The sequence below is a fragment of the Xenopus laevis genome, chromosome 7S (assembly GCF_017654675.1).
Source record: "Xenopus laevis strain J_2021 chromosome 7S, Xenopus_laevis_v10.1, whole genome shotgun sequence".
Lineage (NCBI taxonomy): Eukaryota > Metazoa > Chordata > Amphibia > Anura > Pipidae > Xenopus > Xenopus laevis.
The window spans coordinates 66,710,551-66,726,905 of record NC_054384.1 but is presented as its reverse complement, the minus strand read 5'-3'; the positions used below and the strand labels follow the sequence as shown (position 1 = coordinate 66,726,905).

At 38.6% G+C, this 16,355-nt stretch overlaps 1 protein-coding gene across 3 annotated transcripts in view; it reads left to right on the top strand.

The window, feature by feature from the left end:
* The window catches only part of usp2.S (ubiquitin specific peptidase 2 S homeolog), a 43,888-nt gene that overhangs the window by 17,872 nt on the left and 9,661 nt on the right, over positions 1-16,355 (top strand). For 2 of the 3 annotated variants that reach the window (XM_041571329.1, XM_018227781.2), the window contains exons 2-5: positions 2,029-2,708; positions 15,071-15,121; positions 15,215-15,335; positions 15,487-15,598. In XM_041571329.1, coding sequence (XP_041427263.1) covers positions 2,070-2,708; positions 15,071-15,121; positions 15,215-15,335; positions 15,487-15,598 — 923 coding nt within the window. In that variant the 5' untranslated portion in view covers positions 2,029-2,069. Of the gene's footprint in view, positions 1-2,028; positions 2,709-9,838; positions 10,313-15,070; positions 15,122-15,214; positions 15,336-15,486; positions 15,599-16,355 lie in introns of those variants that run through there. The other variant, XM_018227782.2, reaches the window with a different exon arrangement.

Here is a 16,355-nt window from a genome sequence, read left to right as displayed (position 1 = left end):
TTACTGTTGTGTAATGCCGGCATGACTCTGCTAATAAAGCACTGTTATACTCTACTCATCCTCGTCTACCCAAAACATAACAATTATCACATATTTATAAAGCGTTAACATGCTCTACAGCACTGTACAATTATACAATTGAACATATAGATTATTATACAAAGCAGTCAATAACCGATACATCAGTTAAGAAGGGCCCTGTCCAAAGTATTTTATAACCTAAGCCTAAATAAAAACAATTCATTGTAATTTATACACTCTTGTGTCTGTCTTGGGTCTGAAATAAAATACTAGCACTGTAGCACCAGTATCCCTCCTGAAAAACCTCAAGTTAGTGTGTTCTTCAGAACCCTGAAGATCCCTTCCGGGCTCTTGTAGCCCTCTTACTCCTCTTGGCTGGGTGCTCATGTATATGGTGCGGTGGGTGAGGTACTGTGACTATTTAAATACACTCAAATCTTAAAAACATTTCAAGTGAAAGCATGTTAACCAGTTCATACAAAGGAACTGATTCCTGCAGTGAGTAATTGCGGACCCATTGTGTGCTAACTACTATAGATCTACCTTTAACCCAATCTTTGTATGACACAAATGCCCAAGGACAAGCCATTCCTGGAAATAATGTTAAGGTGCAGTACTGTATACGATGCAATTACAGGATTTCAACAGTACTGTTACATCACTCAAATGACTCTATTCTGAAACATGTAGTAAGTCTACCTCTTCTGTATTACTGTTGTGATCTAGTGCAAGTATATTTCTGTATCGATTAATATGGTACATTGCTAATGTATTCTGTACATTTACTAACATTTATCAGTGAATATGTCAATGTGAGCTACTGTGCATATATTGCATAAAAAAATAATAAAAGCAAAAAAATGATAGAAAGGAGCACCTGATACAAACATAGTACTAGGTTCTTACAAAACAAAAAGTTAGGTCGGTATCATATTGTACAGTAAAAAGAGATATAGTCATTTTGTAACAAGATTTACAAAAGGTTTTCTTAAAGGGGGGCAGTATATTTTTTGTTCAACGTAAGTTTAATGAACAAGACTTGTGTCTTAAGAAAAATCTACAATTTTCATTATTTCTTGAGCTAAACATGGCAACTTCCAAGTTCCAGAGCAATTAGAGGATTACCAAGGCACAAGGTCCTGCCTAGTAAACTACTGTTTACATGTAGGATATAACACAATCAATCCCTCTATTTAATTTAACTCAGGCTAATACAAGAGGGGTAGTAATATCTGTACTTTACCTTGTACAAAAAAAATTAAGAAAATATAGATTTTTGAATATAAAGAATAGGAAGAATACCTTTTCAGCATAAGTCTTTTAAATATAAAACTGCCCAATAACAGACATACTGTTTCATGGGCACTGTTGGTGAATATTCTTTTATTATACGCAAGAAACATATATACTTCAGCCTTCTGTAATCTACAGCTACTTCTTATAGAAGGGTATAATGTAACATTATATTATCTAAAAGCTGGATGTATGCAGATACAGGTACATGACCTGTAATCCAGATGCTCGGGACCTGGAGTTTTCAGGATAATGGATTTTTCCTTAATTTAGATCTTCATACCTTCTAGTCTACTAGCAAATCATGTAAACATAAACCCAATAAGCTGGTTTGGCTTCCAATAAGGATTAATTATATCTTAGTTGGGATCAAGTACAAGGTACTCTTTTATTAGTACAGAGTTAAAGGTAATCATTTTTAAAAATTTGGATATAATGGAGTCTATGAGAGACGGCCTATCTGTAATTCAGAGCTTTTTGGATAACAGGTTTTTGGATAATGCTAACTCCACATTTGTCTTGTAGAATGGAACCATCTGTGGTTATTAAAGGAAACCTCTATAAGCAATATTAGAGGGAACACAGGTTTCAATTCAATAAAATGGTACTTGTTCAATTCTTGCTAATATGTTAAATATAATAATAGTGTCAGTTTTACAATGTGGTATTTATTACCACACTTTCATTCACCATATCCTCTTTCTTTTCTTGTAGCCCATGCTGGTCTGTTCCCTTGATTTCTCAACACCCACAGTATGTCCCACTCTTCCTCCACCCTCAAAAGATATACTGATACATCTTATACCAAAAGTTATGGGGGCTACAGTTCATATACCTCCAACCTCAATTCATCCTATATTGACCGTGATAAACTCCCATACAAGACAAGTTATGGTAGCTCATATCTTTCCAGTTCCCCACATCTCCGATCCTACCCAGAGTTGGAACGGAGCCTTCCTCGTCTAGATGTAACTAGCAAAAGGACAGACATTGTGGGACGTTCTACATCTAAATATGGGACAAGTAATTACCCAACATACTCCTATGGCTACAACTCTACATATTCCCCTGTCACCTCTCTGACACGCAGAAAGTCCTCCAGTCACACAGACCTGTCCCATGGATTTTCAGAGTTGCGGGCTTCTGATACTTACTATTCTCCTAGTCCAGCACTGACGCGCAGCCGACTTGAAGTCGATGGAAACTACCGAGCTTCAAAAACCACGAATCTCGTTGAAGTTAGTGATGTCTATGGAAAAAAGAGGGGGAGCACCAATGGTTATGGAATTTCCCGTACTACTGTTCAAGAGCCAGCACCGTCCTCTCCAAAGTTCAATTCACGATTCCTTCATAACTACGAGAAAAAAGAGGAATCAAGTGGCAAAGAGGAGCAAGTAAGTAGAATATTTTGGTTAATGAAAGCATGTAGATTAGGCAGTATTATATGTACACTAAGGTGGAATTTACCTTACTCGGCTACCATTAAACTGCTTTATTTCTGCTATTATATGTCACTGGCTAACTTTCCTCAGTGTGTCAGTCTTCTCACATATCTCTCTGTCCTATGTCAATCAACTTGTGGCCTCTGGAATATCTTACCTTGTCTTCCCACATTTTCTTCTACTGTCAGCCTGTCTGTCAACTTCCTCATTTGACTGTCTTTCCCATATACTGTATGCACCTCCTTCCTTCTTGCATTGTAATTTCCTGTACTTTATTATATAACTTGTTTATCTTTCTGGGTGCTGGTAACTGGACCTAATCATTGATGGGGTTAGGTATCAAACCAAAATTTTAAACTCATAACATTTGTACACAGTCTGCACTTTAATGGCCCCACCAACTCTCCATTCTTTAAATGTGATCCTTTTTCATTTTGCACCCACATTTCTTGCATTTGCACTAAATGCATTTGTTGTTTCAGGCTGCTCAAACACAGTGTCAGATGTATAGTATAACACACACTACCAACAAAGAAGCAGAGGGAGAATGTGCATGTATGTGACAGGTTAAGCAACAGTGTGAGTAAAAGAAGGATTGATATTTGGTCAGACTTTTAAACAGGAAAACCATCATTTTTCCGTAGAAAAAAAAACTCACGTTTTTTGTGATTTATTAAACCCCTATAGTGTTAAAAGTCCAAATAAAAAAGTACTCCAACTGCCGAGTTCATATAGAAGTCAATGGCAAATGTCTCGTTGATATCCTAATCTGTGCTGGGTTTCGTTCAATAATCTGAAGACTTCGTGGTTTTCTGGCATCAAAACTGAAAAATTTGCAGGTAATGGGTGTCAAATCCGAAAAAGCTGAAGATTTTGAAGACAAATCTAAAAAATCTGTACGGTTCGGATTTTTTCACTGTTTTAATGATTTTTTTCCTGCACAAGAGGTTTTCAAAACAATTTATTGACAAATAAGGGGGGGAAAGTCAGATCGGATTTGGTTAGTAGTAGTTTTCAGAATATATTGAGAACTTTTCAGATTTTGAAAAATAATTCCCTAAATGTCTTTAGTTTTTTAGTACTGTAAATATTACTTTATTCTACATATTAACAAATAGTTGTTTGATGCAGTAGCATGAGATTAGTAAGGCACAAGTCAGTTCATGTGTAAGTAGAAAGAAATTCCTGGAAGTACAGGTAGGAGTAAAGTCTAGGGCTCTCTTAAATGATGCACGATGTACTTTGTACCTTGCTGGCAACTGCATGGACTCTGCATAGAAACTATTCACCTTTATAAAAATCATTCAAACAAATGCAGTTTTAAGCCGATAGGTGAACCCTAAAGGCCTAAACACTGACTTTTGTCCCTGTACTTTATTATCAAAGCTTTGCCATTTAGCTATCACTAGCACTAATGTACTGATCTCCTCTATGGCAAATGTCAGAGAATGATGGAAGCTGTCACACCCAGATTTATTGGATAGCCATTAGCAGCCACTTGTGGGACTGACAACCTTACCATCAGCACAAAATGTAAGGAATGATGTGCAGTATACATTTTGTCCACGCTGACATAGTCTGCGGGAATATAGAGGTTACCGTATATATAATTCACAGTAATCCCTGGCATATTAGCACTTACAATATAAGTTCCTATGTCCACACACTATGGTCAATTTATCAACCTGTTCATTTTTAAACTCAGAAGGAAACAGGAGAACCGGAGAAAACTTATAGACATGGGCAGAACATATAAACTTTGTTTTTCTCAAAAGAGGAAATCTTTGCACTTTTGTAGGTAGGATATACCCAAAGGGTATAGCATAGCAGACTTGCAAACACCAAAATAACCAAAGTTAAAATGCAAGGATTTGTGCAATTTTTCCAGTAATGTTCTTTAAACAAGCCAAGGTTGTGTTTGGCCTTCTTCTGAATCTTTTCTCAAGAACCTAGTACATTTGATTTCCTTTTTAATGGAACTGGGAGCTGCTCTTGACCTCACACTGAGAGATCACTGTATAACAGAACAGGACATCATTCTGAAAAAGGACAATAATGTGATTTGAGCTTTATTGGTCTATAAAAGCAGTTCTTAGCAGTTCTAAGGCTGTGCAAAGGCATAACCAACTTGTGTATGCAGTGACAGACAGGTAGTTGGAGGAGAAAATGTTGTGTGTGACATTAGCACAAGACTTTCTTTAACATAAAAATGATATGTACCTTGGTTATAATATGGTTTTCAATGTGTTCTAAATCCTGAGTTATTAGAGCAAATTTCTAAAGGTGGCCATACACGGGCAGATAAAGCTGCCGATATCTGTCGTTTGGACCGATTTGACAGCTTATCTGCCCATGTATGGGGACTTCCGACAGGTCTTCCCGATCGATATCTGGCCACGATATCGATCGGGAAGGTTGGATTTTTACCCGACCGACCCGTCGGAGCCCCTTGGCGCATCGTAATTCGATCGTTCGGCCATACGGCCGAATGTTCGAATTACCCCCGATATAGCCATGCCGTTAGTGGCATATCGGGGAAAGATCCACTCGTTTGGCGATGTTGCCAATCGAGCGGATCTTTGAGTCTATGGCCACCTTTAGTCATCTAGCCTGATACGCCCCATGCACCTTATTCGTTCTGTTTCCCAGTGTGCGATGTGCTATTGTGCATTCCTAGCCTGGCAGAACGTTCAGAGACATCTCTTATTGCACTGTACAGGTTTACATGAGAATATGCATAGCGGTTCATTCTGTTAAACACATTGTACCCAGGAATGTCAGCGTTCTATTAAAAACTCTAGAAAACCTTGTTGAAACTGCCAGTACAAGAAGGTTACTTATTTTAGTCGATAGAACACTGCAGCGTACAAACCAGTCAGATCTGCTTTTCAGCTTTGTTCATTTAAGGACTAGTTCCTCAAAGAATGAAAGTAGATTGGGCTGGTTTCCCATCAGCAGCCTGAACTTTGTTCTTACTTTAAATACCATTCCACATAGTGACTGTGATTTGGTTTTGTACCTAAGTGTAAGATTAGCATGTACTGCTGCAGCCAGTATCCTGAAGCATTGTGCTCACAATCACTCAACACATTAATATAGCATTACTTTGTGAATAATGTACCCCCATTGCAAAATATAAGGATATTAAAATTCACTAAGACATTCCATAACTGAGTGTGAGGCCAAGTACTTTTTTTTTAAAATGAAAAACAATAACTTTTTCATATAGTCGCACAAAAGCCAGCGTCACGAACATACGAAAAACTCTAAAACCACAAATTAAAGAAAGATCTTCCAGTTGTAAAAGGTACATCTGCTATTGAATTCTACATGATTTCGCTGGAGAATTTTCAGATTCAGAATAGTCACAGTTTTGTTGCATAAGAAAACCCAGGAAAAATGCAGGTTTCTTTTATGCGACTTTTGACATCAAAAAGCCCCACCTGAAAAAGTTGCAGTTTAATAAATCAGCCCCTTATACTTATATCAGTGTAAAGTCTGGACAGTAGCTATGCCAAGCTTGGAGAATGTAGGGTGATTTATAACTGATGACATCACAAAGCTCTTTTTATAATATATAAATTCATAGTATATTCATATTATGAATGATGAAGTGTCAGGTTCACTGACACGAAACGCGTTAGATGTAAATCCCCCTCCACAATTTTAATGCGCTCAATAAAGCCAAAGATTTGATATTCAAACGCCAGACTCCGTTTTTGCTTTGAACGGCGCTCCGCAGCGATACCACTGGAGTGTGAGTGAAGCCGGCTGGAAGGAGCCGATGTATTGCGAGAGCTGCGACTGAGCAGGAGCCGGCGTGACACGGGTGAGCTCCGCCATTAGCCGCATCGTCTTTTTCGTATATTCATATTATATTTGCCTTAACAGACAAATAAAGTGGCAGCTTTTTGTACAAAGAAATCTACACTGTACAAACCAGACATATCTGCTTTGTTCATTTAAGGACAATTTCCTCAAAGTATAAAAGCAGATTGGGCTGGTTTCCCATCAGTAGCCTAAACTTTGCCATCAGCAATTTAGCTTTTACCCTGAAAACAACAGTACATGGAGTCGGTTATTGGGAATCCAGGAGTGCAGCCTGTGTTGCTGCAGTAACCTGAAGCATTGTGTTTATAATCACTCATCATAAACACATTAAATGAGTATTAGGCATTTCAAGTAAATTACTGGACATGTCCTATTGACGCAACATTCTGGGAATCAAAACCTGTACACTGATAATCACTTTTTCCATGAAAGATGTACAGGAGAAGATTCTGCCTAGCCTTATGTTCCTCTTTTTAATTGGAAATGGAATGGGGGGGAACAGAATTTTGGCAATCCTTATCATAAACAGTATGTGGATTTTAGACCCAGATACCGCATACATAAAGTCATAGATTCTATGGAAAGGGAATTTAACAATGAATTGTAGAAATTATCGATTTTTTTAATTCAGTTTATAACTAACTTTACATATCTTCAGATAAATCATTTCAGCCTTTAGCACAAGTGGATTTGTTGAATTTTATTTAGTTTTATATATATTTTCTTTTGCTAAAAGATTGTTAAACAAGATACAGTATATAGGTATAGATTCTATTATCTGGAATGCTTGGGACCTGATGATTTTTGTAATTTGAATCACCAGACCTTATGTCTGATAAAAATCATTTAATCATGAAATCAACCCAATAGGAATCCTCTGCCACAAATATGGATTCATACAGCTTATTTAGGATCAAGGTACTGTTTTATCAATTTAGAGAAAAAGGAAATAATTTATACAAATTATAATCATTTGCTTGGAATTGTTTTGCAAAATTGAAGCTTTCTGGATAATGGGGTTCTAGATAAGGTTCCAATACCTGAACAGCAGTCTTCTGATGGGATTAAACTCTTTATACTGCTGCTACTAATCTACAACTCTCATCATCCTTCGTAAATTCTTAGTGGGATCTAGTTTAACAACAAAGGGAGGGCTTCAGGCAATTAGTAAGAATTAGTTATGTTACTTATGGGTAAAGTGTACTTTTTAAAGGACATTTTAGGACAATCTGATATTAGTTATTTCCTATCTACACGTTCATCCTTTGCATCTATACATACGTCCCTGGGAAAGAGAAAGCAAAGTCTGTGAGAGCATTTAGCGTATGCCTTACCGCTCATGTATGTTGTATATTGTTATAGATTAGAAATGTTTTTTTTTAATAGAAAGATTAACTTTGAAATTCAAATTAGCTGTCAGGACTATCTGGGATTTGAACACTGGCCTGCTTGGTAGTCAGAATGTGTGGTTTCCTTCAGAGCCATTGGGGAAGTTAGGATTGGCTGGTACTACTATATATCAGATATCGCTCCCTGAACATCTGCCTCCACCTACCCAGTTAACATCATGTGCTTAGATGACGGCTACTTGCAGCACATGGTGCTTGATCATCTGAGCTCCTAGTCTGATCTAGCCCTTGATTCATGATTCCTGTGTTTCCTGCCTTTGTACCTATGATCCCTTCCTGGTTCTGGTCTCCTGCTCTCCTGTTCCCATCCGATACTCATTTTCTGTGGATCTCCTGGTTTGACCTTACTGGAATCCACTCAGTCTTCTGTCTCAACCCAAACCTGTATCTGGAGTTTGGTTTTTCAGTTTCGCACTTCTGTTTATTTGTTTGCTTTAATTCATTTAATCTTCATTCACTTTAACATGGCTTCTGTTGTTAATCCTGCAATTAATATGTGTTATATGAGTTCCCCAGCATATAGGCTTCTACCTGCTGGATATTCACCTGCGTCCAGACATGACAACAGTGCAGGCTGATGTTGAGGTTCAGGCTGGGCTTGTAGGAGGTGTTCTAATTAATCACAAAGGTGTCCACTTGGGCTAAGGATAGTTTTCTATGCAAGCAGTAAAGTGCTTCTTCTCCCATCTAATCATAGCAATTCTGTACAGATCTAGCTCTGTGTACATGGGCATTATTGTGCTAAAATAGGAAGCAGCCAATGGCACTTCTGTCCTCAGCTCCAAAACAATCAATTGTGTATGTTGGTGCTGATGTCCTGGCTGTTGCCCTTCTTGGGTGTCAGACTCGGCACTTTACATTCAATTATATTAGGGTCAATGAGAGATGGACAGAAGCTTTTGTTTGCCACTGTTTCCATACCACTGGCTAAAGGCCTTCACTCAATGTGCATGGTAATGTTATGCATGTGTGCAGCTGCTTGCTTATAGAAACCCCAATGCTACCGACAAATAATTGTGCTTGTGCTGATGTTGCTTTTTGGAAGCTCTTGCCTGATGGTTTGGCTAAGAACCCCATTTATGACATACTCCCATAATATTTATATAAATAAATATCTGCCAGACTATATGTGCATATAGCCGAGGCTGGCCATACATGTACCATTAATATTATATGCAATTACACATTTTTAGTAGAATGTGTATTGTGAGTTTGTCTTGCACTAGATAGTGCCAGTCACTGATCAAAAGCCAAAAACCCTGATACAGTTTGACTGACAGAGCAGGATATAATACTTATATAGGAGACACCATGACATTCTGAGACCTTTTAATGACTATGAACAGAGCATTTACTGGTACTATTAGACATACCCACAACATGCTGCATAACCTCTGTCAGCACATTTAGTCACTGATCAAAAGCCAAAAACCCTGATACAGTTTGACTGACAGAGCAGGATATAATACTTATATAGGAGACACCATGACATTCTGAGACCTTTTAATGACTATGAACAGAGCATTTACTGGTACTATTAGACATACCCACAACATGCTGCATAACCTCTGTCAGCACATTTTTCCTGCATTCTTTTATTATCATTATATTTTATCTGATTTCTTTTCTTCCTGAAATATAAATATTCCTTTATTCTTGGACACATTGGGCAAAACCAATTCAACTTTTGCTGTCAATTAAGTAGGTCTGTGTTCTCTGGCACTACCGCACACAAATACATCTCTGTGTCATGAATAAGCAGGTGACACACCTCCCAGGAAGAGATCACTATGTGCTCATTATGTATTCCTAGTCCTCCCAACTGACGTCAGGAACTTGTCAAATTCCACATGCAGCCGTCTCCTCCTGCTGAGGCAGTGATATCTAGTGGGGAAACAGGTCAGTCTGTGCCTCTTTGAAAAGCCAGGAATCTTACACTAGGAATTAGTAATCCTGCTTCTCTGCAGATCAGCCGCACTAAAAATTGGATATCAAATCTTAATATTATTTCAAGAAAAGCTTCTGAAATGAAAACTGCATAAATATAAAGTAATTTCCTAGATCCAGCTTCAATGCAGAACCAGGATTAGTTCATTCGTTAGAGTACAGCCCAAGACATAAGAAGGAGTAATCCAGAAGTTGGAATTTATCTGAGAATTTCCTCAGCCTTTATCTGAGAATTTCATCAGCCTTACCAAACTCACAATGCGTACCCACACTGTAAGAATACATGGCATGGGTGCCGGCAGGGAGCCCCAAATACCTGGGACAGTCATACTTTCCAGCATTGTGGAGTTTGTGCTCCACAGAGCAAAGGTAAGATACCTACATAATGAGCTAAACGATTTGGTGATATTATCCACAGAATAAGGAAATAGTAGTTGTGAAAGAGACATCTTAATTCTCCTAATTACAATTAGCAAAGTCAAACGAAATGTGCAAGGTCAGAGTTTAAACTTCATCCGCGTTATGTAGATTCTCTGCTTACGTGCAATCTGAATGATCCACAGACCTCACTGTATATTCACTAGTTAAAGGGCATTGCCTGGTTTAGCAACTTTCAACTTATTTATTTTGGTACAACAGTTTTAACAGGTTGGTTGGGACAGTAAGGTGGTAGTTTGTGAATATTAAATTAGGAATATAAATGCTGCAAAATTATAGCATGTTCACGAATACATTTGACAGCATTGGAGAGGATGCAGTATTGTCTTTTGTGAAGGCTTATGATGTTTTAAGTGCTCCAAAAAACTTTCAGTGTTATGGAAAAACCTTTAAATCAATGAAATTATAAAAGGGACTAATAAAGCCAGCACTTAACTTAACTTAATGCTTCCCTAGAGAGCCAGTTTCCTTCCACTGTGAGCAACTGATTGGCATATAGAATGTTTCTCTCTGCACCAGAAATATGAATTCAATCATATGGTGTGGCAAACTGGATTTTGAGCCATTTGTATGTAATGCCAGGGTCTTTTAGGAGATCAATGAATGGCACCAAGCTGTTACCATTCAGTAGTAAATGTTACATATGTCACCTGCAAAGCGGATTGTAAACTCTACTGGCAGGGACCTCCTTCCTTCTGTTACTCGTACCATATTTATACAGTACTTAGATATTTAATTTATTTTAATGTTCCCTGTGTGTACTTGTTTGTATTGTAAGATTATACGATGCTACATATCCATGTAGGGCTTTATAAATAAAGTCATATATAGATACATGGGGTTTTTCTATTTCTAGTGGGGTTCACAAAACATTACAAGAAAAGCTTGACAGATTTCATAGGGTGGGCGAAGTTATCAGCCTTTATAGCTAAAGGTATAAGTGTCAACAGAATGCTCTCAATCCTGCCCCTGGCTCAAGGTCAGATTTGCTCCCTCACTTTCTGCAAAGGGAACCCCAGAATTGTAGGACTCAGAGAGCTCTCTCGTATGTGTCCTGATTTCGGAACTGGATCAAAAAAATGGCCTGATGCACATTGTCTCTGGGCCCTACAATAACTGGGAAGGCAGTAGTAAGAGTTTAATACAACGTGTAGGTATTCATGGGTCCAGCTGTTACATTATGTATAAGCAATATCTGAGTGCTGCATACATAATATATAATCCATTAAGATTCATTAACTGATTCATGCAGAAGAAAATATAAAAAAGTGTGATTTTACATCCCCGAAACCCTGCCAATCCCTACTAAGTTTTGTGCAAGATTTAAACTAGTTATTACCCTCAGAAAATTCTTATCATCCCAGCAACCTTCTCACGCTTTGGACTCTGTGACCCTGTTGAATACTTTGCGAGGACCAGCTAATTCCAGTTTGCACATCTGAAGTGGTAGGAGGTGGGAAAGAACAAACCTGTAGATAATCCGAGCAAGAGTTAACCTCTGCTGCACAGTGCGATAAATAAATCTCATTTCCCAGCTTCAGCTCTAAAGAGAAATTATTAATACACAGACCAGTGTACAGATGGCAGGAGTACAAGCCTGTAGGACAATATATGAATGCAAATGAAGGAGACCTGCAAAGCACTGAGTGCCTGACGCAAGGCCGAACTTAGGGTTAGGCAGAAGAGGCACATGCCCAGGCCAGAATTTGGGGTGAGGCCACAAAGGCCCAGGCCTAGGACAGCAAAAGTATGAGAGGGAGGCATGCAATGTACCATAAAGTCTGCTTTAACTAGGGCGGAAGCAGACTTGGGAATGCAACAGGGTATTTGCTCCACTGCGAGCTTGCGAGGGAAGGGTGTTCGATTCCAACATTTTTTACCTTGTCCCTCCCCAGGTCGCGAAACCCCGATTATGACGCTCTACGGTAATAGGTGCCAGTCCCTATGTGGTGCTGGCCTGAAATTAATTGGAAAACCACTCTCCTCCTCCACTGCACAATGCCTAGAAGGTGTGTTGCTAAAGCTTTGGGTGTGGCACAGGCACAACCTCATAAGCAGAACCTTACTTCTCCTCTTAGTCAGCCACTAGTAAAAAGCGTTATGGCAGGTTGTCTTTTGCTCTCTGACCCATTTTTATCCCCCCCCCCCCCTTGAAGCATGTCTCAAGTTCTCCAAAAATTAAAAAGGTAACGCTGCCATAAGGCTAATCAAGCCAATATCGTTGACAGTTGTCCAAATAGACTATGCTAATAGTTGCATTCATTCACTTACAGGAATTGTACATTAATTAATTAATTGCAGTGACTTCTCTGCCAGCACCACCCATGCTCCATTCTGGCAGATGTAGTAGTAGATTGTAGTAAGCAACATATCATTACCATTTACAAGGAGAAAAAGCAGTTAGCAGCCAGGAGAGAATGAATTCTTGGAATTCTTGGCTGACACTACAATCAGGTCACCACTTAACTCCCTACTCACGTCACTGTGCTCACTTGCTCTTACTAAATCTGATCATTATATGTCTGCCTAGATTTGCAACTGACCCCTTACACAAAATCATTTTAGTAAAAGGCTCAAAATGATTTTGTTCTGTTGTTTTGGTTTCCTCGCTTGTCGTTTATATGGCAATTAGGGTGTGTAATAGAACATGCGGATTATTGTTTTATGTTGAATGGTATGTAGGTCGTTTCTGTACAAACGATCATTAGAATTATTAATTTTTACCATATGTTAATCTGATTAGCCCTAGTGTATGTAATCGCACAACAGCAGAATCCTATAAGATGAGGGGCAGTAAATGATGAAAATCTGAGATTCAAAGTTGGTATACACGATGTGAGAACAAGAATTTACAATGAAAAACGATTAAAAGTTAATTCAATAGTTCAAAATTCTAACGAGATGGGGGGTGCTCACCATGGAACGGCTTTGTCAAAACCCACAGCTTACAGTGACAAGAACCTCTTGAATCTACTAATACCTATATGATAGCGGGGTTTTTAATTACAACGTAGCTTCTGGTAATTTAACAGTATATATCAACAATATTTACACCGAACCAAATTATTGAACTTTGCAAAGGAGAAAAAAGGGCCATACACAAACCCACAAGAAATGTAAAATTTTCCTTTCTTTATCAGCGGAGAAAGGTGAGAGAAACCAATATATTTGTGAATTTTCCCCGGAAATCTCCGAAATTTGTTTATACTGATTTTTTGATCAAGCCTTAATAGTCTATCCGGTAAAAATCTGAATCAACTTGCCTTGGGTGAGGGAAAGTGAACCTTTGTCCTCAAGAAAAGACAGAGTGAACCTTAGTCCCTCACTCCAGATGAATGTGTGGGGCCCCTTACGAACTATTAAGGGGAGTGCCAAAATGTTGATAGGGAGGTATTATAGAAGCTGTGCCGACCTGACACTCAATAAGCGTTGTATGGCGGCCCTATATTAACCTTAGAGCAGACCACCTAAAGTATTTAGGTCAATGATAAAAATATAAAGCAGAGCAGTGACAAAATAGAGCTAGTTACCACCGACAGACAACCGAGAGGCCCACCCTAAACCGAAAGAGAGAGACAAAGAAAGCGGCAATGAAGACAGAGTAGATATCCATGGACCAGACAGAAGAGTAGTGAGCCGAGGGATTTTGAACAAATACATTGAAGTTGTGGCGCACACACGACCTATAAGGCTTAGAGGAGAGAGAGAAACAAACAAGTTAAAGGAGACAAGGAGGAAGGGGAACGAAAAAATAGTAGGGAGACGTCCAATCTCATGGCAAGTAATGTAATATTGAAGTTTCTCAGGCTGGGCTAGATTGGCGAGTGCTTGGGGAGCAGGCATTTGGATTTTGAAACTATTTGGGGCAGGCATGTTACCCTTTAGTCAAACGGATTGGAGGAGGAAATACTGGGCCTAAAATAAGAGTTAAGAGAAGGATAGGAAGGCAAGGGCGCTAGTTACCTACTGGAAAAGTTGGCGCTGAGAAGTAAGGCTGTTCTGTGTAGTCTTCGAAGTTGGGGGTGGCTGGTACGCCTATGGATTTAGGAAGGATGGGTCTGGAACTCTACGAGAATAGTTGTAGTGGGCAGGCGCGAGGCGAGCAATAACAAATGTTATGCTGAAAGGGTAATTATTTATCTGTATGTGTCTCGCACGCTTGTGGTGTGCAAAGGGGCCCCCAGAGGTGCGAGGCCCTAATCTGGCCCAATTGGTCCAATAGAGTCCCCTCCAATGTGAGTCCGTGCCATGGCCTCTCACAAAAAGAACAAGCCTCAAGACCCCAAAAAATATTCATAATGGACTCTTCCTCCATTAGACGATTTTATATTACTATCAGATCCTCCGCTGACAGGTCCCTACAGGAGATGCAATGTTGTGAGTAGATATGCAAAGGACCTTATTTATTGAATGCCCTCCCCGAGTTTAATAAATTTTTCCTAAGAAGAGAATCGATTGTGGAGATTGCATAAAGATTTTGCCCACTTTATAAGATTAGAATTTTTAATTAAAAAAGTATTATTAAAAAAATTTAAAAATCAAGTCAAATTTTTTTGATTAGATTACGTTCCGGGAGGGTGAATTTAACGGGTATTCGGAGCTTAGTAAATAATCTGTTCATGTTGCCACCTAATCTTGTGAATCATTTGATTAAGCCTTTACAAGACAACACCTTTCTTTGTTTTGCAGTCCTCCAAACATGTGCAGGGTCTGGTGGGCCTTCGGAATCTGGGTAATACGGTAAGTCTTTATTCGGGGGGTTTTTCCAACATTTTCTCGAGCATACCAGTTTCTCTCTCCATCTCTCTTACACCTGCTTTATTTTTACCCCAGTGTTTTATGAACTCCATACTTCAGTGTTTGAGCAATACAAAGGATTTAAGAGATTATTGTCAGCAGAATTCATATCGTCGGGATCTCAGCTCGAAGAAATGTAATACTGCAATTATGGAAGGTAAGACATTTTCAAAAATTAGTACTAAACATTTAAATGACAATATAAAACTCACAAGCACCATTTCACATTGATACAAAAACATAAACTGATAAGACAATTGCAGAATTGGGGATATGCATTATAACTGATTTGATTCTTATTATTACAGAATTTGCACAATTGCTCCAGGCAATTTGGACTAGTTCAGCCAATGAAGTGGTGAGCCCATCTGAGTTCAAAACCCAAATACAGCGATATGCACCTCGCTTCATGGGATATAAGTAAGCAAATACAATCTTTGTATAGTCTTTTTTTCATATTTGCCTGACGCTAGTTACAAACTTTTTTTAAATTGCCACCATTTTATCCAGAAGACTAGTTTGCCTACCTACCTATATACTTTTAACTGTATATTATGCAAACCAATATTTAAGAGAGTAAACTTTTGGTACTAATTCCCGTTTGGTTTGTAAATTTTAAAAAACGAATTCCATGAGGAAAACTTGTGGTTTATCACATAAAAACTCACTAAAGTTGATGACAAAATCTGGAATAAGAAAAGGTTTTCTCCTCCAAATGAATCTGGCCCTGGACAAGAAGCATGTGTTAGGCCAGTAAAGTACCTGTAATCATTCTTGGGTTTCTTAGGACAGACCTGTAATTGGGTGGTAGAGGTGTGCAGGTAATACAATGTAGTGATAAAGGTAGATAAGTTTAATTTATGGTGGATCAAGGGGAGGTGTAAACTTATTTTAGGCAAGGTCAGAAATGAGCAGAGATTTCAACTGGGAATGTTAACAGGCAAGAGAATAGTTTTAGCATTGAAATTCTCTACATAGCCAGGATACAGGACAATCATCTTTATAGTTACCCAGATTAAACTGGATTTACAATTTAGTCTTTAATATATCCGACCCTGAGTCACAAATCACATAGGGTAGAATCACACCACAATTTAATGATGGTCATATATAAATGCAGCTACTAAGTCTAAATCACCTGCTATGGGCTTTCATAGTTCATTTTAACAGATTCCAC